The sequence below is a fragment of the Hemitrygon akajei genome, chromosome 13 (genome assembly GCF_048418815.1).
Source record: "Hemitrygon akajei chromosome 13, sHemAka1.3, whole genome shotgun sequence".
NCBI classification, from domain to species: domain Eukaryota; kingdom Metazoa; phylum Chordata; class Chondrichthyes; order Myliobatiformes; family Dasyatidae; genus Hemitrygon; species Hemitrygon akajei.
This window is the reverse complement of record NC_133136.1, coordinates 23,585,038-23,608,203: the sequence shown is the minus strand read 5'-3', so window position 1 is coordinate 23,608,203 and position 23,166 is coordinate 23,585,038. Positions and strand designations below refer to the sequence as shown.

General features: G+C 43.4%; 1 protein-coding gene across 1 annotated transcript in view; it reads left to right on the top strand.

Moving 5' to 3' along the window:
* arid3c (AT rich interactive domain 3C (BRIGHT-like)) overlaps positions 1 to 23,166 on the top strand; it is a 544,829-nt gene that overhangs the window by 481,199 nt on the left and 40,464 nt on the right. Inside the window, exon 5 of the mRNA XM_073065285.1 lies at positions 21,822 to 22,066. Within this exon, the coding sequence (XP_072921386.1) occupies positions 21,822 to 22,066 (245 nt within the window). The remainder of the gene's footprint in view (positions 1 to 21,821; positions 22,067 to 23,166) is intronic.

The window sequence follows — 23,166 nt, the reverse complement described above, 5'->3', positions numbered from 1 at the left end:
CCCTCTCATGTGGGGGGAAAGCAGAGAACATTTGGGGGGGGGCGCATGGAGATAAGAGCCTGGGCATGTGGTTCCTGACAATGGCAAAGCCATTTTCACTCATCTACAGTCTGTGGGCTTTGTTATCCAGCTCTGATTGTCGCCTCCTCCTTCAATCTGGATTCAGGGAAGAGCTAACTACAATTTGTGAATCCAGAGTCACTTTTCAGCTATATCTCAGATTTCTCTCTTTTACTAACATGTACAGACCATTTATGTTTCATGACAATTTGTCCGTTGTTATCACTATCAGAACCTTAATTGTCTTTAAATGGCCAGGATTTAAACTTAGTTCTCCGGTTTACCAATTTGTAGTCATAGGGCAAGCAGTGTATTGCAGAAACTCAGAGGAGGAGGTGCTAATTAAAATCATTGCAGGTGGGAGAAATCACCCATCAACATGATATATAATGTTCAAACCCCAAGACACCAGATTTCAAATTAAAATTGAAATATAAAATAAAGACAGAATGTAAAAGAGGAGAGATAGATTAATATTTGTCGTGAACGTATTCTTCTCAGTTGTGCTAAAGAAAACCACATCAAGGATTATACATTCTGTGGCCACTTATTAGGTACACCTGTAAAACTGCTTGTTAATACAAATATCTAATCAGCAAATCATGTAGCACCAACTCAATTCATAAAAGCATGTAGGCATGGTCAAGAGGTTCAGTTGTTACAAAACATCAGAATGGGGAAGGAATGTGATCTAAGTGATGTTGACTGTGGAATGACTATTGATGGCATACAGGATGGTTTGAGTATCTCAGAAACTGTTGATTTCCTGTGATTTTCATGCATGACAGTCCTAGGGTCTACAGAGAATATCACAAGAAACAAAAAAAAAATCTAGTGAGTAGCTGTTCAGTGGACAAAAATGCCTTGTTAAAGAGAAAGGTCAGAGGAGAATGGCCAGATTGGTTCAAACTGACAAGAAGGTGATAGCAACTCAAATTACCATATATCGCATCAGTGGTGTGAAGAAGAGCACCCCTGAACACACACTTGTCAAACTTTGAAGTGGATGAACTACAGCAGCAGAATACCACAAACATACACTCATATCATATTATATCAGGTACAGGAGGTACATATTTATGGATGGGATGCCATAGTAGCGTAGTGCCTGGTGCTGCACTATTACAGCGCTGGATTTAGGAATTCAGAGTTCAATTCTGGCGTCCTCTGTAAGGAATTGAATTGAATTCAATGATCTTTATTGTCATTATACATAGGTACAATGAAACTCTGTTTGGCTTCCTCTCAGGCAATCAAACAAAGTGGTAGATAAAAACAAGACAGTAATAGAAAGACAGTATTAAATAGATAAGCAGCAGAAAATAAGTTGTAAGGAGTCTGTACGGACTCCCTGGGGAATGCATGGGTTTTCCCCGGGTGTTCTAATTTCATCCCACAGTCCAAAGACATATAGTATAGGTTAAATGTTCATTGCAAATTGCCTTTGATTAGATTAGGGTTGAAATCGGGCCTTGTCAGGGTTGCTGGGGTAATGCAGCCTGAAAAGTCAGAAGGGTCTACTCCATGTTGTATCTCTGAGTAAAAAATAAATACATTCTATTGAATGTTGTGTGCCTTCAACCTTTCCTGGTTGTTTTACAGTATGGTAGATTTTTTTTTGCTCCATCTAAATTGGAAATGGTATCCACTAGGTTAACACAAGGAGCCAACATACAAATGACCTTCCATACAAGCAAAACAAGAGTAGGCAGCTGCATTTTCAGAAATATCATTCTATATAAGTATGGAGAGAGGTTGGTGGGCATGTGGAAAATACGGAAGTAAGTTGTAAAATATCAGGCAAGGTCAAGGACAAAGAGGCACATTAATCCTCATTACAGGCCGTCACTTCCCAGCCTGACAATCACAGCATTGTGGTAACCTGCTGTGCTACCAGCCCACCCCATGAAAAGTAAATAAACTGCAGATGCTAGAAATCGGAAATAAAAATGGAAATTTTGGAAATGCTCAGCAGGCAAGATAGAGAGAATAAACAGAGTTAGCACGTCAGGTCAATGACCCTTCATCCGAGTTGGGATTTCGGGGGTAACTGTATGATTGCAGCTTCATTGTTCGTTTGCTCTTGAACTTGCATTTTACAAACCTGAAGATTTGATCCTGGTGAAATCGATACTAGACCTTCAGTGGGTATGCTTTTGGAGCTTAACGATCTCACCAATTAGAATAAAATGGCACTTGAACCCAGCTCAATTGATGGTTGTTATAGAATAATTTGGGATGTTCTTTCAAATTAGTGAGTGGTCAATATGCGTACTTAGACTACTGCTTGTTTGGTACAAGATCAGCACAAGCAAGTTCCAGATTCTAAATATTTTCTTTGTTGGCCAAAAAAAGTACGAGACAAACTCTATTAAGTAATGACAAAGCAGTCTGTGAGAACCAATATGTGTAAATCAGGAGCAGGCCATTCAGTCCCTTGTGTCTGCTTTACCACTCAGTAAGATGATAGCTGATCATTTACCTTAGTTCCACTTTTCTCATCTAACACCAGGACATTATTTTCTGATATTCTATTGACTTGGTATTGGTATTGGTTTACTACTGTCACATGTACAAAGCCACATAAAAAGCTTCACTTGCATACTGTTTATAGAGATCAAATCATCGAACAGTGCATTGAGCAAGAAAAAGGTAAAACAATAACAATGCGGAATAAAGTGTAAAAGTTAACGAAAAGTGCAGTATTTGTCAACTTGGAGCAGACAGTGAGTTTGTGAAGCCGGTGGGAGCAAAGGAAGTTGGGAATGATGAGAGTGGAGTGCCACCAGGGGGGTTGTGGGACAGGTGGCAGAGAAGGTGTGCCAGTGGTGGGGGTTGGTGGGGGTGCAGACACATCCAACGCTGAGACACCAGGCAATGTCATTTGATTCCAAGCAATTGGTTTACTGATCATGTGTCTCTGGTGTCTGACGCTCCCTCCTTTTGCCTCCCCCTTTGCACAACCATGATTCCCCTCTCACTGCCCTCTTCCCACTCTCAGTTCACAATAGAGACCCATATCAGAATCAGGTTTATCATCACTCATTTATGTCATGAATTTTGATTTTTTTGTGGCCAGTGCAATACATAAAATTACTACAGATATTGTGCAAATATATATATACATGTGTGTGTGTCTAATACCTTTACATAGTTCTGTAGATTACAAAATTCTTGCTCTTGTGTACTTACTGGGTCCCTAATTCACTGTTTGCTCTCAACCTAATTTTTTTAATCATACGGATACATTTCCTACTTGGCAACTTGTAGAAGCATTCCACGATCTATTGGATTTTGGACACTGATATCTAATGTTGCCATAGCTACCTTTTTCAAAACCCCAGGAAGCAAGTCATTTATTTGGTCATGGGAATTTATCACCTTGCAATCCTATTAACTTTCTTCCAATCCTTAACCATCGCAATTGTCCACTATTTTTGAGTTTTTGTGGAGTCTTCCATGAAAGCAAACAAGATGTTTAAAGAGGCCGTTTTGTTGTGTAACATCTGTTTTTTCTAAACAAGTCTATAATCTTCTACCAGCTCTCTGATATTTACTGCAAAATCTGTTTCAAATCTCATAAATGAATTTACCATTTTGAATGGTTGAGAAATACTGGTGCATGCAGTCCACTTATTACCCAACTAGCCGCCAAACAGCAGTCATCATTGTTAGCGATACACACAAGATGCTGGAAGAACTCAGCAGGCCAGGCAGCATCTGTGGAAAAGAATACAGTCAGGTTATTGTTGGCTACATTATAAATGTTGTAATCTTCAACTGGATGTTTCCTTTAACAATAATTGCTGGCAAGTACCCACTTCCACAGACAGATTCACAGGAAAAGAGTCAGGGATGGTGACCACAGGGCCGTTCAGTCCTGTGCTATGATTGGGAGGAAGTAGACAGTGGGGTGCATGGAAGCTGATGGATGGGCAGGCCTCTACATCATTGAGACATGACATAGATTGGGGGACTGCTTCGTTGAGCACCTCTGCCTCATCCACTACATGCAGGATTTCCCAATGGCCAACCATTTTAATTCTGTTCTTATTCCCATTCCAACATGTTGATCCATGGCCTCCTCTACAGCCACGATGAGGCCACTCTCAGGTCAGAGGAACAACACCTCATATTCTTTCTGTGTAACCTCCATCCTGATGGCTTAAACATCAATTTCTCTAACTTCCGGTAATTTCTCTCCCTTCCCCCATCTCTCTTCCCATTCCTCATTCTGGCTTCCCTTTTACCCCTTCTCTTCTCCTCACCTGCCTCACCTCCCTCTATTGCCGCTCCTCCTTCCCTTTCTCCCATAATCCACTCTCTTCTCCGATCAGATTCCTTCTTCTTCAGTCTTTCATTTTGTTCCACCTATCACCTCCCAGCTTCTTACTTCATAACCACTCTCCCCAGCCACCTACCTCCTGCCTGCTTGTATTCCTTCCCCTTCTCTCCCTCCCCCCCCCCACCCCATACTTTCTCATTCTGGCTTCTTCTTCCCTTCCTTTCCAGTCCTGATAAACAATCTTGGCCCAAAAGATCAACTGTTTACTCCTCTCCATAGCTGCTGAGTTCCTATGCTACTATGAATGGGCAGGAGAATGGCCATCGAGTGATGAATATCCAGATAGTGGAGAGACGGACGTCGGTGGATGCGTAGGAGTGGTGGGGAAGGCACGTTGGGAGCCTGCGCTGTCTGATCCTCCGGAGAGACACATCAGTGTCTGGGGGCTCAATAGATGAGTATTATGACTGAGGGTGAGGGCAGTCAGAGCAGTGATGGTGACGTTGGTGAAGGTAAGGAACTAAACCTAGACAGGGGTTCCAGTGCAGTACTGCCCTGGGAATGCCAGGCTGTCCTGGGAATGCCCAACGCTTGTGGTTGCTAAGGTAACTTTGGGATTGAGATTGGTGTTGGTACATTATTGTCACATGTGCCAAGATAGGGCTTTAATTTATTTTATTTTATTTTATTGAGATACAGTGCAGAGTAGGCCCTCCCATCCCTTCAAGCTGTGCCGCCCGGCAACATCTGATTTAACCCGAGCCTAAGCACAGGACTATTTATAGTGACCAATTAATCTGCCAACCCATGTGTGTTTGGACTGTGGGAGGAAACTGGAGCACCTGGAGGAAACCCATGCAGTCACAGGGGAAAATGTATAGATTCCTCACAGACAACGATGGGAATTGAACTCAGGTTGCCGGTACAGTAAGGCGTTATGCTAACCACTACACTACCTTGCCGCCCCTTGTTTACATTCAAACAGTAAAGAGAATGTTTAGGGTGGGTTGGATCTTTGAATATGCTGGTTGCTTTAATGGGGCAGCAAGAAGTATAGTTCAGAACCCATAGAGGTGGGAAGGGCAGTGGGGACGGGGTGCTGGTTCCTGTCAGGTGCTGGGCTATGTCCACAACTCCCTGCAGTTTCTTGCAGTTACGAGCAGAGCAGTTTCCACACCAAGCTGTGGTGCAACCAGATACAATGCATTCTATGCTGCATCAATAAAAATTGGTAAAGGTTGATGGAGACATGCCAAATTTCTTAGCATGGACTAGGACTACGCTTTCCCTTTAGTGCTTGAAAAAGAATGCTGCTCAGTAAATGATGTGTCCTACGGTGAGTGAGGCTGGGATATTTTCTTTTAGAAGAGAACTCTTAGAGTGAAGATTTGAACAAAACATAAAATAATATTGAGGGATCTGGTGAAAGAGTCTAACGAGAAACTGAAGGGGTCAAGGACCAGAGGTCACGGAGTACAAAGGGAAAGACAATTATTAGTGACAGGAGAAAAAACTTTATTACTTAGCATACGCTTGGAATGTTGTAAGCATTGCTCACAGATGTGTGGAGGCATGTTTCATTGTGACCTTCAGCAAGGAATTCTGCAAGTAAATAATGAGGAAAGATTTGCAAGACTACAGAGAAGGGGCCAGTGGGTGGAATTAATGAGTTGCTCAGAGACAATGTGAATACAATGAGCCAAATAAGCCTCTATACATGCCAGGACGAGGCCCTCCATTCATCGGAGTCAACCATGTATGCTGCGTCCCAGCATCAAGCCTGGGCAGTACAATATGGAGAGCAAGCTGTTGGCCACGTCGAAAGCTCACCTTCTTCACACAGCTAATGGATCAACAGGAATGGCAGAGACCGATACAGTTTGGCTCTAGCAACATCACAGCAGTTACCAATCAGTATTGAACTCAACGTGGGACTGCCTTAGGACTCCAGCTCCTGATTTTCCCTCGGAGATTACTTCTGAAGCCTTCTGCATGAGTGGGTGTAGCCGCAAGGCAGCGGAGGTTTGAGATCAGAGTTTTCCTTCTTTAGATGAGCTGCCAATCATGGCCTATGAGTCCCATCTGCCTGAAGTGACTGGTTTTGTGGCCTCTGTCGATCATGGTCGACCATGGGTACTGCACTTCTGGTAGTCACCGGGAGTGGCTTCTCCAGGGTGCAAGCCAGGGCAGAGTTGATATGGAGATCCGTCTGTTGCCCATGCATTAGGATCCCCCTCTCCATGCTGATGACAGGTCCAAAGGAACGATGAAAGTCGATACAGTTTGGTGTCAGCAGCATCGCAGGAGTTGCCGTGCCGGTGCTGGGTACAGCAGTCAGCCGCCTTCGGGACTCCGATTCTGGATTTTTCCTTGGGGTTTACACCCAAAGCCTTTCCCATGAGCGGATATAGCTGTAAGGCAGCGGAGGTTTGAAATCGGAGTTTTTCCTCTCCTAGATGAGCTACTATCCATGGTTAATGAGCCCCATCTGCCCAGAGCAACTGGTTTTAAGGCGCCAGTGCCTGCATTTGCCCCTTCTCCTGTCAGTAAGAACAGCTCCGCTGGGCATAAGAACTATACCACATGTGAAGGCCAGGAGTTGGACTTGGTTGTCAGAGGCTGTTTGAGATGCACGTCATGAATCAGAATCAGAATCAGAATCAGAATCAGACTTTAATCGCCAAGTACCTATGCACATAGAAGGAATTTACTTCCGGCAGATGTTGTCTCTCTGCTCATAACAATAATAATGATAAATATAAATGAAAATATAGATTATACATACAGGTAGTGCAATCCAAGTAATAGTTAGCCGACAGTTAACCGGCAGTTAACTGTTCAGCAAAGTGACTGCAGTAGGAAAAAAACTTCTCCAGTGCCTATTAGTCTTAGTCTGGAGGGATCTGAAGCGCCTACCAGACGGAAGCAGATCAAACAGTCCATGCGCAGGATGGGAGGAGTCCTTTATGATGTTCCCCGCCCTCTTCTTCAACCTGGAAGAGTACAGGTCCACAATAGAGGGCAGGGAGGCTCCAATGATGCGCTCGGCAGTCCTCACTGTGCGCTGTAGTCTGGTTCTATCCTGCTTGGTGGCGGCTCCAAACCACACAATGATGGAGGTGCACAGGACAGACTCAATGACTGCAGTGTAGAACTGCAGCAGCAATTCCTGAGGCAGACCGTATTTCCTCAAGAGCATTTGTTTGGCAGTGGGAGCTCATCCTCACTACCACCCTTCGGATATGACTACCCTTGGAGCCTGACTGGTTTCAAGGCACCAGTAACCCAACTTTGCCCCTTGTCCTATCAGTAAAAATAGTTCCGCTGGGCATAGTAGCTAAACCACACATGAAGACCAGGAGCTGGACTTGGTTGTTAGAGGCTATTTGAGATGCACACCATTGGAAGCATTTAATAGGTAGTAGGAGCTTATCGACACTACCACCCCCAGCTATGATGAGCTTAAGGAGCATGCCACAACTGCTCTTAATTCTATGTGCATTCCTCATTCAGAATAGAGTTAGATTGATTCCTCAAATGGGGAATTAACAGATTAAACGGACTGGGCCTAAACTCTTTGGACATGAGAAGAATGAGAAATGTTCTCATTTAAATATCCAAAAATATCTTGCAGAGTTTGATAGGGATGATGGAGGAATGTGTCTCTCTGTATGGTCTCAATTTAAGCAATCAGCCATTCAGGACAGAGATGGAAATAAATTTCTTCATGCTGAATCTTTTAGACTATTGAATGCTTGGAATTTACTACCCAAAATGTCTGGAGGATCATTCCCTAATACCATTCGATTCTGATACGTTTTGTTAGATCCAGCTGTTGTCCATAAGGAATTTGTACATTCCAAAGTCGCTTCGGTTTGTATGTTGATTTAGAAGCGTGGGCTCTTTGGGTTGGAATGACCTTTTACCATGCTTTATTTCTAAATAAATAAAAATATCTTTTGAGTATAAAAAGAATGAAGGAAAGCACTATTATTAAGCAAAAACATCACAATTCATCTTCCATCCCCAGATTGATATGAAGGTCCATTGCCTCTTCTAATGTCACACTGAGGCCAAATGCCAGTTGAAGGAGCAACCTCTCATATTCAGTCTGGGTAGACTTCAACATAATGGCACAAGAATTTATTTTTCTAACTTACAATAACAGCTTCCCCCTGTTCCACCAGTAATCACCCCCAACTTTTGCTTTTCCACATTCTGGTGGCCCTCTCATCCCTTCTCTTTTTTTCCCCGGTATCCAGGCCTGCCATTACCTGCCTCCAATTCCCCAACTCCTTCCCTTTATTGCACTGTCCTCTCCTGTCAAATTCCTTTTTATTCAGCCCTTTGACTCTTCCACCTATCACCCCTTAGTTTCTCACATCATTTCCTTCCATCATCCCTCTCCCACCCAACTATCTTCCCTCTTATGTGGTCTCACCTATCATCTACCAGCTTGCTCTTCTCCCCGTCCTCTCATCTTTTTATTCTGGTTTCTGCTGCCTACCCTTCTGAGTTTCTGCAGCATTTTGTCTGAGTTGCAAAGGTAGAAGATAAGTTATGAATAGCAGTGACGGTACAAGGAGCAAAAGGGAGAATAGAACTACAGCTGTGTGAATCTGGTGACCCTGTCATAGAGATGACAGAACAACGTTCTCAGAGGACAACGTTCAGAGCACCTTTTAAGAGGGTGAACCCTTGCAAGGTAACAGGCCCTGATGGTGTACTTGGCAGGGCATTGAAAATCTGTGCCAACTAACTGACAGGAGTGTTCAAGGAAATATTCAGTCTCTCACTGCTACAGTTGAAGGCTCTTACCAGCTTCGAAAATGCGACAATCGTGCCAGTGCCCTGCCGAGCAGGGTAAGATTCTCCAATGACTTTTGTCCAGTTGCACTCGCATATACTGTGATGAAGTGCTTTGAGAGGCTGGTGATGCCCAGAATCAACTCTTGCCGAAGCAAGGACCTAGACTCAGTGCAATTTGCCTATCACCACAATAGGTCTACAGCAGATGCAATCTCACTGGCTCTCCATTCAACCTTGGATCATCTGGAAAATGGCTATACCTACCTCTGGCTGCTGTTTATTGGTTACAGCTCAGCATTCAACACAGTTATACCCGCAGCTCTAATCAATAAGCTTTAAAACCTGAACCTCTGTACCTCCATCTGCAACTGGACCCTTGACTTCCTCACCAGGATTCCATGGTCAGTGCTGAGCAGAAATAACATCTCCAATCACTGACAATCAACACAATCTCAAGAATGCATTCATAGCTCATTGCTCTAATCTTTCTAGACACACAACTGTGTGGCTAGGCACAGCTCAAATAACATCTATAAAGTTGCTTATGTCGCAACTATTGTTGGCAGAATCTCAGATGGTGACAAGGAGACATACAGGAGCGAGAGGGATTAGCTGCATGAGTGTTGTCATAGCAACAACCTTGCACTCAATGTCAGTAAGACCAAGAAATTGATGGTGGACTTCGGGAAGGGGAAATTGAGGGAATACACGTCAGTCCTTATTGAGGGTTCAGCATTGGAAAGTTGTAGACTCAGCTAGCTCCATCATTAGTACTAGCGTCCCCAGCATCAAGGACCCCTTCAAAAGGTGATGCCTTAAGAAGACAGCATCCTTCATTAAAGACCCCATGACCCAGGACATGCCCTCTTCTCATTCCTACCATCAAGAAGGAGTTAGAGGATCCTGAACACACACAATTAACATTTTGGGAACTGGTTCTTTCCCTCAACCATCAGATTTCTGAATGGCCAACGAACCCACATACTCTAGTTCAATATTTTTTTATTTTCTTTTTGCTCTCTTTTTGCACTACTTATTTAATTTTTTAAATTTTCCAATGGACTCCGGTGAATTGAAACACATCGGGACCAGTGCATTGTGGCTCAATTAAACAGCTGCCCCAATTAGCCAAAGTTTCATGGAAAGATTTAAAAATCTGTAAACAGGACAAACTGCAATTTAACTGAGTAACAAATTATGTATTTACAGGAAATACAGAACAAATTAGAACTTCCAGAACTACTGCTGGTTGTCCATTTTATCTGACAATGACAGAAAACCTGTGCAGGAGAATTTTTAAAATGGAAAAGCCTTTGCACCGGGGTAGTTCTATTCTCTCGACCTCGAAAGCCAGAGGCCGGTGGGATGAGTAGATGTCACAACTGGGGGCTTCCCTGGTTACAGTTGATGGCCATGACTTCTTCACATGTGTCTTGTCATGTGTCTGTGTCTTGTCATGTGATTCGCTCTTCACATACCATTACCAAACCACTTTACTGGCCATTGGATCTCTCTGTAGATCTCATCCACCTAGTCTGCCAGAGCTGACCTCACATGCTATGACAGGCATGTCCCTATCCCACTGGGGTACGAGACCCACCAGCTACCCTCATCTGGTTTAGTCCAGCCATTGAAGTGGTGAACTGGGTGTGACCGCTATCACATGAAACAGCTAATTGGAGCCACAGATGAGAGCTGAGGTGAGCAAAGATAACATTCAAGATGATTGCTGAGACCTTCAAATTCTTCATAGTTCCTAATTTTCACTTGCAGCCGTTTCTGGCATTTCTAAGTCTGAATGTTTGAAACTGCAGTCAGCAAACAGTTCTGAATTTTCTCACTGCTTACTTCTTGCCAACTGTCAGTGACAAAAGTCACTGTTTTTTGAACATAAACACATGCAACTGACAGTATTTAAAAACTGCTCTCTCTAAGCACGATGTCGTGTCTAATGACCACACAACTGATGCTAGTTAGCAGCAGTTCGGCAACAGTCTCCTACCACAATTAAGTGGCATATTGTCCCAAATAAATGAATGGAATCCCAGGCATTTTCTTATTTCTTTTTGTTCTTTAAGAGTTATCCCAAGTAAGCAGCTGCCCCATTTAACCAATGATCCAATTAACTGGAATCCACTATAGAGTTTTCTTATTGTAATTTGTAATTTTTTTACTATTATGTATTGCACTGTACTGCTGCCACAAAACAGCAGATTTTTCCATATGCCAGTGATATTAAACCCGATTCTGATGATCATGACTGACTGGTGTTTCTATTTCTCCTGCTTGTATGTTGAAACATAATATTGAAGTATTCTGTTGAATTTATAGAGCTACACAAAACCATGGGCCAATTGGGCCTGTTTTCTGTACTGTAGTGTTCTATGACTCAATTAGCATATTTTCCTTTACTATTACAATGCTGTAAAAGCAACCAATAGTTCATTCTCCAGACAAAATTTCCTTTAGAAATCTTTTAGAGGATCACTATCAAATGTCTTCTGAAATCAAAGTGACTTGGGAACATAAAGCAGTTTAGTGATCCTTCAGCCCATAATGTTGGGCTGTCCTTTTGACCTATTCCAAGATCAATTTAATACTTCCCTTCCGCAAAACTCTCAGTTTTTCTTTCATTCATGTTCTTATCTGAGTGTTTATAATTTTTATTTGCTGGTTTATTCTCCTGTCAGATTACTTCTTCAGCTCTTTATCTTTTCCACCTCTCACCTCATAGCTCGATCATTTCACCTTACCCACCCACACAGCGTCCCCTCACCTGGTTTCACTTCTCACTTTGCACTTTGCAGCTTCTATTCCATCCCTTCCTCTGAAACTTCCTATTCTGGCTTCCTCATCCTTCCTTTCCAGTCCTGATGAAGAGTCCCAGCCCACCCAGAACATCGATTCTTTATTCCTCTCCAAAGATGCTGCCTGACCTGCCAAGTTCCTCCAGCATTTTGTGTGTGTTATGCTGGATTTCTGGCATCTGCAGAACCTCCCATGTTTATTCGTCTCTCCTTTCCACGGCCCTGTAATCAAACAAACACAGTAAGATTTCTGTACTTCAGTATACGTAGTTTCCTGTCATATGCTCGCAAGTAATTTTGTAACCTGAATTTTATCTGTAATCCTTTAATATCTGTATGTTATAAGGGCATATTAAATAATGTTCAGCTGAATTTCCAGCTTTGATAACCTGAGTGGAAAGATAATGGTCGGGGGATTAAATGAACAACTATGGTCTTTTTCACAATGCCGCTAATGTTCTGGCCATATCAATAGAAGAAGTCCATCTGGTCAGAATAGCAGCCTTGTATTTAGTGTTACTGCCTCACTACTCTGGGGACCAAGGCTTGATTCTGACCTTATTTGTGGAGTTTGCACGTTCTCCTCAATGAACTACCTGTTATGAATTTCCACCTGGTTTCTTCGCACATCCCAAATATGTGCTAGTAGATTAATTGGTTACTGTAAATTACTGCTCAATGTAGGTAAGCAACAAAGAATCAAAGAACGGTTGACAAGGATGTGAGAGAGAATAAGTTGCAGGAGTGCATCAAATTGCTACACAAGTAGGTAGGATGGTTAAGAAGTGATATGGTGTACTGGCCTTCAGTACTCAAGGAACAGAGTACAAGAGATAGTGTTAATGTTGCAACTCTGTAAGGCTCTGGTCTGACCACACTTGGAGGACTGTGTTCATTTCTAGTTGTCTCATTATAGGGAGGATGTGGAAGCTTTGGAGAAGGTGCAGAGGAGATTTACCACAATGGTGCCTGAGTTAGAGAAGAGCTCTAATGAGCAAAGGCTGAGTGAGCTAGTGCTTTTTTCTTTGGAGGGAGGGAGGATGAAAGGCAGCTTGATAGAGGTGTTTATGATTATAAGAGTGGATAGCTAGTGGCTTTCTCCCAAGGCAGCAAAGGCCAATACATTCATTTACGGTGATTGGAGGAAACTTCAGGGGAGATATCAGAGGTAGAGTTTTTACACAGAGAATGATAAATGCCTGGAACACACTACCAGAGTTAGTGGTAACATTTAAGAGACTATTAGATAGACACATGGATGAAAGAAAATTGGAGGGCAAATGGCAGTGTGTGAGAGGCATTGAATTTATCATCAAGTAGGTTAAAGGTCTGGGCTGTATTGCACTGCCCTATGTTCTTTGTTCAATGATCTAACTATAAGTAGAGGAAATGGGACCAATGTGATTGATCTGCTGGGAGATGCTCGCAGTAGTTATGGGGGATTTCAACATACAGGTGAACTGGGAGAATCAGGTTGGTGCTGGACCCCGGGATAGGGAGTTTGTAGTGTGCCTACGGAATGCATTCTTGGAACAGCTTGTACGAGAGCCGACCAGGGACAAGACTATTCTGGATTTAGTGTTACGTAATGAACAGGATTTGATAAGCGATCTTGCAGTAAAGAAGCCATTAGGAGGTAGTGATCATAATATGATGTTTTTATCTGCAATTTCAGAAGGATAAGGGCAGCTCGGAGGTGTCAGTGTTGTAGTTGAACAGGGGAAACTATGGAGCCATGAGGGAGGAGCTGGCCAAAGTTGACTGGACGGATAGCCTAGCAGAAAAGACAGTGGAACAGCAATGGCAGGTATTCTTTGGAATAATGCACAAGGTGCAAAATCAGTTCATCCCCCAGAGAAGGAAGGATTCAAAGGGGGGAAAGGGGCCACAGTGGTTGAAAAGGAAGTCAGAGATTGCATAGCATTAAAAAAAAGGAAGTATGACAGAGCTAAGGTGAGTGGGAGGACAGATGATTGGGAAGTTTTTAAGGAAGAACAGAACTTAACTAAAAAGACAATACGGGGAGAAAAAATCAGGTACGGACGCAAGCTAGCCAGGAATATAAAGGAAGATAGCAAAAGCATTTTTAGGTATGTGAAGAGAAAGAAGATAGTTAGGAACAATGTTGGGCCCTTGAAGAATGAATTGGGTGAAATTGTTATGGGAAACAGAGAAATGGCAGAAGAATTTAATGAGTACTTTAGATCTGTTATCACTAAGGAAGACACAAGCAATCTCCCAGATGTATAACCATATAACCATATAACAATCACAGCACGGAAACAGGCCATTCCGGCCCTCCTAGTCCGTGCCGAACTCTTAATCTCACCTAGTCCCACCTACCCGCACTCAGCCCATAACCCTCCACTCCTTTCCTATCCATATACCTATCCAATTTTACCTTAAATGACACAACTGATCTGGCCTCTACTACTTCTACAGGAAGCTCATTCCACACAGCTATCACTCTCTGAGTAAAGAAATACCCCCTCGTGTTTCCCTTAAACTTTTGCCCCCTAACTCTCAAATCATGTCCTCTCGTTTGAATCTCCCCTACTCTCAATGGAAACAGCCTATTCACGTCAACTCTATCTATCCCTCTCAACATTTTAAATACCTCGATCAAATCCCCCCTCAACCTTCTACGCTCCAATGAATAGAGACCTAACTTGTTCAACCTTTCTCTGTAACTTAAGTGCTGAAACCCTGGTAACATCCTAGTAAATCGTCTCTGCACTCTCTCTAATTTATTGATATCTTTCCTATAATTCGGTGACCAGAACTGTACACAATATTCCAAATTTGGCCTTACCAATGCCTTGTACAATTTTAACATTACATCCCAACTTCTGTACTCAATGCTCTGATTTATAAAGGCCAGCGTTCCAAAAGCCTTCTTCACCACCCTATCTACATGAGACTCCACCTTCAGGGAACTATGCACTGTTATTCCTAGATCTCTCTGTTCCACTGCATTCCTCAATGCCCTACCATTTACCCTGTATGTTCTATTTGGATTATTCCTGCCAAAATGTAGAACCTCACACTTCTCAGCATTAAACTCCATCTGCCAACGTTCAGCCCATTCTTCTAACCGGCATAAATCTCCCTGCAAGCTTTGAAAACCCACCTCATTATCCACAACACCTCCTACCTTAGTATCATCAGCATACTTACTAATCCAATTTACCACCCCATCATCCAGATCATTTATGTATATTACAAACAACATTGGGCCCAAAACAGATCCCTGAGGCACCCCGCTAGTCACCGGCCTCCATCCCGATAAACAATTATCCACCACTACTCTCTGGCATCTCCCATCTAGCCACTGTTGAATCCATTTTATTACTCCAGCACTAATACCTAACGACTGAACCTTCTTAACTAACCTTCCATGTGGAACCTTGTCAAAGGCCTTGCTGAAGTCCATATAGACTACATCCACTGCCTTACCCTCGTCAACATTCCTCGTAACTACTTCAAAAAATTCAATAAGGTTTGTCAAACATGACCTTCCACGCACAAATCCATGCTGGCTACTCCTAATCAGATCCTGTCTATCCAGATAATTATAAATACTATCTCTAAGAATACTTTCCATTAATTTACCCACCACTGATGTCAAACTGACAGGTCTATAATTGCCAGGCTTACTTCGAGAACCCTTTTTAAACAATGGAACCACATGAGCAATACGCCAATCCTCCGGCACAATCCCTGTTTCTAATGACATCTGAAAGATCTCCGTCAGAGCTCCTGCTATCTCTACACAAACTTCCCTCAAGGTCCTGGGGAATATCCGGTCAGGACCCGGAGATTTATCCACTTTTAAATTTCTTAAAAGCGCCAGTACTTCCACCTCTTTAATTGTCATAGGTTCCATAACTTCCTTACTTGTTTCCCACACCTTACACCATTCGATATCCTTCTCCTTAGTGAATACCGAAGAGAAGAAATCGTTCAAAATCTCTCCCATCTCCCTCGGCTCCACACATAGCTGACCACCCTGATTCTCTAAGGGACCAATTTTATCCCTCACTATCCTCTTGCTTTTAATATAACTGTAGAAGCCTTTCGGATTTACTTCCACCTTATTTGCCAAACCAAACTCGTAACTTCTTTTAGCTTTTCTAATCTCTTTCTTAAGTTTCCTTTTACATTCTTTATATTCCTCGAGCAATTCCTTTACTCCATGCTGCCTATATCTATTGTAGACATCCCTCTTTTTTCGAACCAAGTTTCTAATATCCCTTGAAAACCATGGCGCTTTCAAACCTTTAATCTTTCCTTTCAACCGAACAGGAACATAAAGATTCTGTACCCTCATAATTTCACCCTTAAATGACCTCCATTTCTCTATTACATCCTTCCCATAAAACAACTTGACCCATTCCACTCTCTCTAAATCCCTGCGCATCTCCTCAAAGTTAGCCTTTCTCCAATCAAAAATCTCAACTCTAGGTCCAGTCCTGTCCTTCTCCATAATTATATTGAAGCTAATGCTATTGTGATCACTGGACCCGAAGTGCTCCCCAACACATACATCTGTCAGCTGACCTATCGCATTCCCTAACAGGAGATCCAACACTGCCCCATCTCTAGTCGGTACTTCTATGTATTGTTGCAAAAAGCTATCCTGCACACATTTCACAAACTCTAAACCATCCAGCCCTTTTACAGAATGAGCTTCCCAATCTATGTGTGGAAAATTAAAATCTCCCACAATCACCACCTTGTGTTTACTACAAATATCTGCTATCTCCTTACACATTTGCTCTTCCAACTCACGCTCCCCATTAGGTGGCCTATAATACACTCCTATCAGTGTTACTACACCTTTCCCATTCCTCAATTCCACCCAAATAGCCTCCCTAGAGGAGCTCTGTAATCTATCCTTCCAAAGCACCGCCATAAGATTTTCTCGGACAAGCAATGCAACACCTCCTCCTCTGGCCCCTCCTACTCTATCACACCTGAAGCAACTAAATCCAGGAATATTTAGTTGCTAATCACACCCTTCCTGCAACCATGTTTCACTAATAGCTACAACATCATAATTCCATGTATCAATCCACACTTTAAGCTCATCCACCTTTCTTACAATGCTCCTAGCATTAAAATAGATACATTTAAGATACTCTCCACCTCCTCCTCTCTTTTCATCCCTAGCAATGCATTCAAATTTATTATCCTTTTCTTTCTTCTCCCCTACAACTTCGGGCTGAGCGCATCCCTCCTCCATCACCTGCCTGTCCTCCCTCACACACGGTCTACTTACTTGCTCTACTGGTGAACTAACCTCCTCTCCCATAGTTTCCTCAAATTGATTTCCGCCCCCCCATCTTACTAGTTTAAAGTCTGCCCCGTAGCCCTAGCAAACCTCCCCGCTAGGATATTGGTCCCCCCAGGATTCAAGTGTAACCCGTCCTTCTTGAACAGGTCACGCCTGCCCCAGAAGAGGTCCCAATGATCCAGAAACCTGAATCCCTGCCCCCTGCTCCAATCCCTCAACCACGCATTCATCCTCCACCTAATTCCATTCCTACTCTCACTGTCGCGTGGTACAGGCAGTAATCCCGAGATTACTACCTTTGCGGTCCTTCTTCGGAACTGCCTTCCTAACTCCCTATACTCTCGTTTCAGGACCTCTTCCCCTTTCCTACCTATGTCATTGGTACCTACATGTACCACGACCTCTGGCTCCTCACCCTCCCACTTCAGGATATCTTGGACGCGATCAGAAACGTCCCGGACCCTGGCACCAGGGAGGCAAACTACCATCCGGGACTCCCGATCACCTCCACAGAACCGCCTGTCTGAACCCCTGACTATCGAGTCCCCTATTACTATGGTCCTCTTTCTTCTATCCCTACCCTTCTGAGCTACAGGGCCGTCCTCTGTGCCGGAGGCCCGGCCACTGTCACTTCCTCCAGGTAGGCTGTCCCCCCCAACAGTACTCAAACATGAGTACTTATTGTCAAGGGGTACAGCCACTGGGGTACTCTCTAGTACCTGCCCCTTCCCCTTCCTGATCGTGACCCACCTATCTGCCTCCCGTGGCCCCGGAGTGACCACCTGCCTGTAACTCCTCTCTATCACCTCCTCACTCTCCCTGACCAGGCGAAGGTCATCGAGCTGCAGCTCCAGTTCCCTAATTCGGTCCCTCAGGAGCTGCAGTTCGGCGCACCTGGCGCAGATGTGGACGTCCGGGAGGCTCGGAGACTCCAGGATCTCCCACATCCGACACCGAGAACAACAAGCTGCCCTCACACTCATACCTCCCGAATAACTGAAAATAACAAGAACTAAAAGATAAGCCTACTGTGCCCTCTTCCGCCTAAGCCCTCTGAGCCCAAGCCCTACACTCTGCTCCCGACTCACTCCGCTGCCCGCAAACGAAGCTGCCCGCTGCTTAAGGCTGCGTTCTTTTTATATCTTCCCTCCTTCCCAGGCCTCCTTCACATGCCTGCGCAGTCCCGCCTCTCAGAACTCCGATCTGAGAAGCAATTTGAAAATGGCCGCCGCCGCACTTCTTCTCAGCCTCGCTGTCCTCTTCCAAAAGAGAACTGCCTCACTCCTTCTCTCCTTTTTATATCTTCCCTCCTTCCCAGGCCTCCTTCACGCGCCTGCGCAGTCCCGCCTCTCAGAACTCCGATCTGAGAAGCAATTTGAAAATGGCCGCCGCCGCACTTCTTCTCAGCCTCGCTGTCCTCTTCCAAAAGATGTATGGATGGGCCAAGGACATAGGGTAACAGAGGAAATGAAACAGATTGACATTAGGAAGGAAACAGTGATGAGAAGACTGATGGGACTGAAGGCTGACAAATCCCCAGGTCTGGATGGTCTGCATCCTAGGGTACTAAAGGAGGTGGCCCTGGAAATTGTGGATGCATTGGTAATCATTTTCCAATGTTCCTTAGATTCAGGATCAGTTCCTGAGGATTGGAGAATGGCTAATGTTAGCCCACTTTTTAAAAAAGGAGGGAGGGAGAAAACAGAGAACTATCGACCTGTCAGCCTGACATCGGTGGTGGGGAAGATGCTAGAGTCCAATATTAAGGATGAAATAGTGGCATATCTAGATAGCAGTGATAGGATTGGGCCGAGCCAGCATGGATTTACCAAGACTAATGTTGGAGTTTTTCGAGGATGTAACCAGGAAGTTAGACGGGGGGAGATCCAGTGAATGTAGTGTACCTCGATTTTCAGAAGGCATTTGATAAGGTCCCACATAGGAGATCGGTGGGTAAAATCAAAGCTCAAGGCATCGGGGGGAAGACATTGACATGGATAGAAAACTGGTTGGCACAGAGAAAGCAAAGGGTAGTGGTGAATGGGTGTTTCTCGGAATGGCAGGTGGTGACTAGTGGGGTGCCACAGGGCTCAGTATTGGGACCACAGCTGTTTACAATTTACGTCAACAATTTGGATGATGGCATTGAAAATAACATCAGCAAATTTGCTGATGATACTAAGCTGGGTGGCAGGGTGACATGTGATGAGGATGTTAGGAGAATTCAGGGTGACTTGGATAGGCTGGGTGAGTGGGCAGATACTTGGCAGATGGCGTTTAATGTGAATAAGTGTGAGGTTATCCACTTTGGGAGTAAGAACAGGAAGGCAGATTATTATCTGAACGGTATAGAGTTAGGTAAGGGAGAAATACAAAGAAATCTAGGAGTCCTTGTTCATCAGTCACTGAAGGTGAATGAGCAAGTGCAGCAAGCAGTGAAGAAGGCTAATGGAATGTTGGCCTTTATTACAAAGGGAATTGAGTACAAGAGCAAGGAATTCCTCTTGCATTTGTACAGAGCCCTGGTGAGACCACACCTGGAGTATTGTGTACAGTTTTGGTCTCCAGGGTTAAGGAAGGACATCCTGGCTGTAGAGGAAGTGCAGCGTAGATTCACGGGGTTAATTCCTGGGATGTCAAGACTGTCTTACGCAGAGAGGTTAGAGAGACTGGGCTTGTACACGCCGGAATTAAAGAGATTGAGAGGGGATCTGATTGAAACATATAAGATTATTAAGGGATTGGACAGGATAGAGGCAGGAAATATGTTCCAGATGCTGGGAGAGTCCAGTACCAGAGGGCATGGTTTGAGAATAAAGGGTAGGTCATTTAGGACAGAGTTAAGGAAAAACTTCTTCTCCCAGAGAGTTGTGGGGGTCTGGAATGCACTGCCTCGGAAGGTAGTGGAGGCCAATTCTCTGGATGCTTTCAAGAAGGAGCTAGATAGGTATCTTATGGATAGGGGAATCAAGGGATATGGGGACAAGGCAGGAACCGGGTATTGATAGTAATTGATCAGCCATGATCTCAAAATGGCGGTGCAGGCTCGAAGGGCCGAATGGTCTACTTCTGCACCTATTGTCTATTGACCTGATGGGCCAAATAAGCTTCTTCTGTGTTGTACTCTACATAGCCACAGAATTCCTTTGAAGTATTGCTAATATTTATGAATTGGATTTGTCAACAAGAAGTCCAGTTTTTCTTTGTAATACTTCTTACTTGTAAGAACATAGTACATGATAAATAAGAGTAAGAGAAGGCCATTTGGCCCTTAGTAAGATCATTGCCGATCTGACCATACGTTCAGCTCTACCTAACTGCCTTCAAATGGTCACGTCTGGTATCTATTGTGCATACTGGTAATCTTTTTCTGAATATTGAGTAAAAAGTTTTCTTCTGAATTTGCTGTTTCCTCCTGTTTAGCAGATTCCAGGAGAGGAGATGAATAGGCAGATGTTCCAAGCACGCACATTTGCCTCCTGCCAAACTGGCAAGCAGCCCATTTCCTTGTGAATGGAGGGTGAGGTGGAGAGAGGCAGCAAGTCTGACAAACTGCACTAAAGATCTATTGCTCACCCAGAAGCTGACTTTGTTCAGTTAGTCTGACCTATCACAGGAGCACAAATCCTTACTGCCTATTATCATCAAACACTGAAGCCAACTTTATACAGCCTGAAGGAGATTGTACCGAGATGTTTGTAAGGTTAGGGTAATGATTTTGTGTTGCAAAAGTTTAATGAGACAGTTTGATACTATGCTGCCAATGTGTCTGGTTTTCAGTGGATACAAAAAATCACAGCAGCCTCTGTATTTTTTCAAAGTTTCAAAATAAGTTTATTATCAAAGCTGTCAATCTCAGCTGGGGCAGGGACAAACCAGGTCTCTCCGGTATCTTGGTCAGTCACCCAGTGCCCAGGATACGGGCCAGGCTGTTCAACAGGTCTCAGCCGCTCACCAACCATTTAAGGTACACTTATTATCAAAGTGTGTGTGCAGTATACAATCTTGAGATTCATCTTCCCACCGACAGCCACAAAACAAAGAAACTACAGACCCAATTTAACGAAAAACATTAAATCTCCAACATGCAAAAAAGAACAAATCGTGCAAATGGCAAAAAAAATCACAGAATGCAAAACACCAAATCAAAAAGATATCAGAAGAGTCCAGGTATATTCAGCTCAGCTCAGTTCAGTTCAATCCATTTCAAACCATATACTGTCCTGAGATTAATTTTCTTGCAGACACTCAGAGTAGAACAAAAAATACAACAGAATTAGTGAAAATCTACACTCGAAAACTGACAAAAAAAAACAAGGTGCATAAGAAGACAAACTGTACAACTACAAATAAATACTAAGGACAAGACTGTAGAGTTGTTGAAAGTGAGTCCATAGGTTGTGGAATCAGTTCAGGGTTGTGGTGAGTGAAGTTATCCTTGCCGGTTCAGGAGTCTGATGGTCGAAGGGTCATCTGAGAAGTGAATGAAAATGAAGAAATGTGATAAGTTTCAATTATCTTTATGTGTTATTTGTTACCTAACTACTTTTAATTTGCCTTCCAGATACATGAAGTACCTATATCCATATGAATGTGAAAAGCGAGGTTTGAGCTCGCCTGGAGAGCTCCAAGCAGCTATTGATAGCAACAGGAGAGAGGGCCGAAGGCAAAGTTATGGATCTACAATGTTTAATTACTCCCCTGTGGGGACGCCTACTATCTTATCCTCTCCCAAGATACAGATGCCCACTATAGCTATATCCACTCATAATGGCAGCCATATTAGCCACGGACATTCTATAAAAAAAGGTATGGTGTTTTTCAATGTTTACATAATGAAGTTCTGTTGAAATAGATTGATGAGATTTTTAAAATTTTGAAAGCAGAAATATCAACTTGTAACTTTGTTTCTTCATTGACATGATGAAAGATCGTGTGCACTCAAGGGCTTTCTGTCCCTTGCGTCAGCCATTTTAAATATGTTTACTGATATGTGAAAGATTTGCTCTGTGGGCTCTTTTGCACCAAGTGTTGAACTCAGTGATGAGGATGATTCAGGGGAAGAGAGTGTACATTTGCGATAAGAACTCGTGCCATCAAAACTGCAAAGCCCTTGAATCATGTTTCTTTTTCTTTCCTGCAGTGTCAGCCATTTTATTTATTTTCCTTCCTTCCTTCCTGTATGCTGGCGAAGTTTCAGTGTGGTCAGATAATGGACACACAGCTTCAAACCATTGTGTGGTTTCTTAGTTGTTGTCAGTGATTAGTGCTTTTTAAATTTTAATTTCTAGACGATAGGAAATGAAATGTTTTGAGGAGGAGTTCAGAATATTGGGATATGCTCTTTTCTCATTACAACAGTCAGGGAGGAGGTAGAGGAGCCAGAAGACTCACACTCAAGGATATAGGTACAGTTCCTTCCCCACTGTCATCAGGTTTCTGAATGGTCCATGAACCCATAAAATTATAAAAAACATAGATAATGAGTCTAGAAGTAGAAAAAAATAGGTTTAAGGTGAGGGCAAAGAATTAAAGGGGATCTCAGGGACAAGTGTTTCACAGAGAAGATTCAATGTTCAAAGTATATTTATTATCATAGTACATATATGTAGAGACAGAAGCAAATACATTGTTTAAAAAACATTTGGAGAGCTATGTGGATCGTTCAGAATTACAGAGTTCTAGGCCAAACTGATGCACCATCAATAACTCACGCTGAGACTTAGGAAGCGAGATATCGGCTTTTATTGACTGGAAGAATAAACAACACTACATCCTGGGGAAAATGAGGGAGAGCAGCAGCCCACAGTCGCCTTTATACAGGGGTCTGTGGGAGGAGCCACAGGAGCAGTCAGCAGGGTCTGTGGGAGGAGCCACAGGAGCAGTCAGACAGGTATATCTAGTTCACC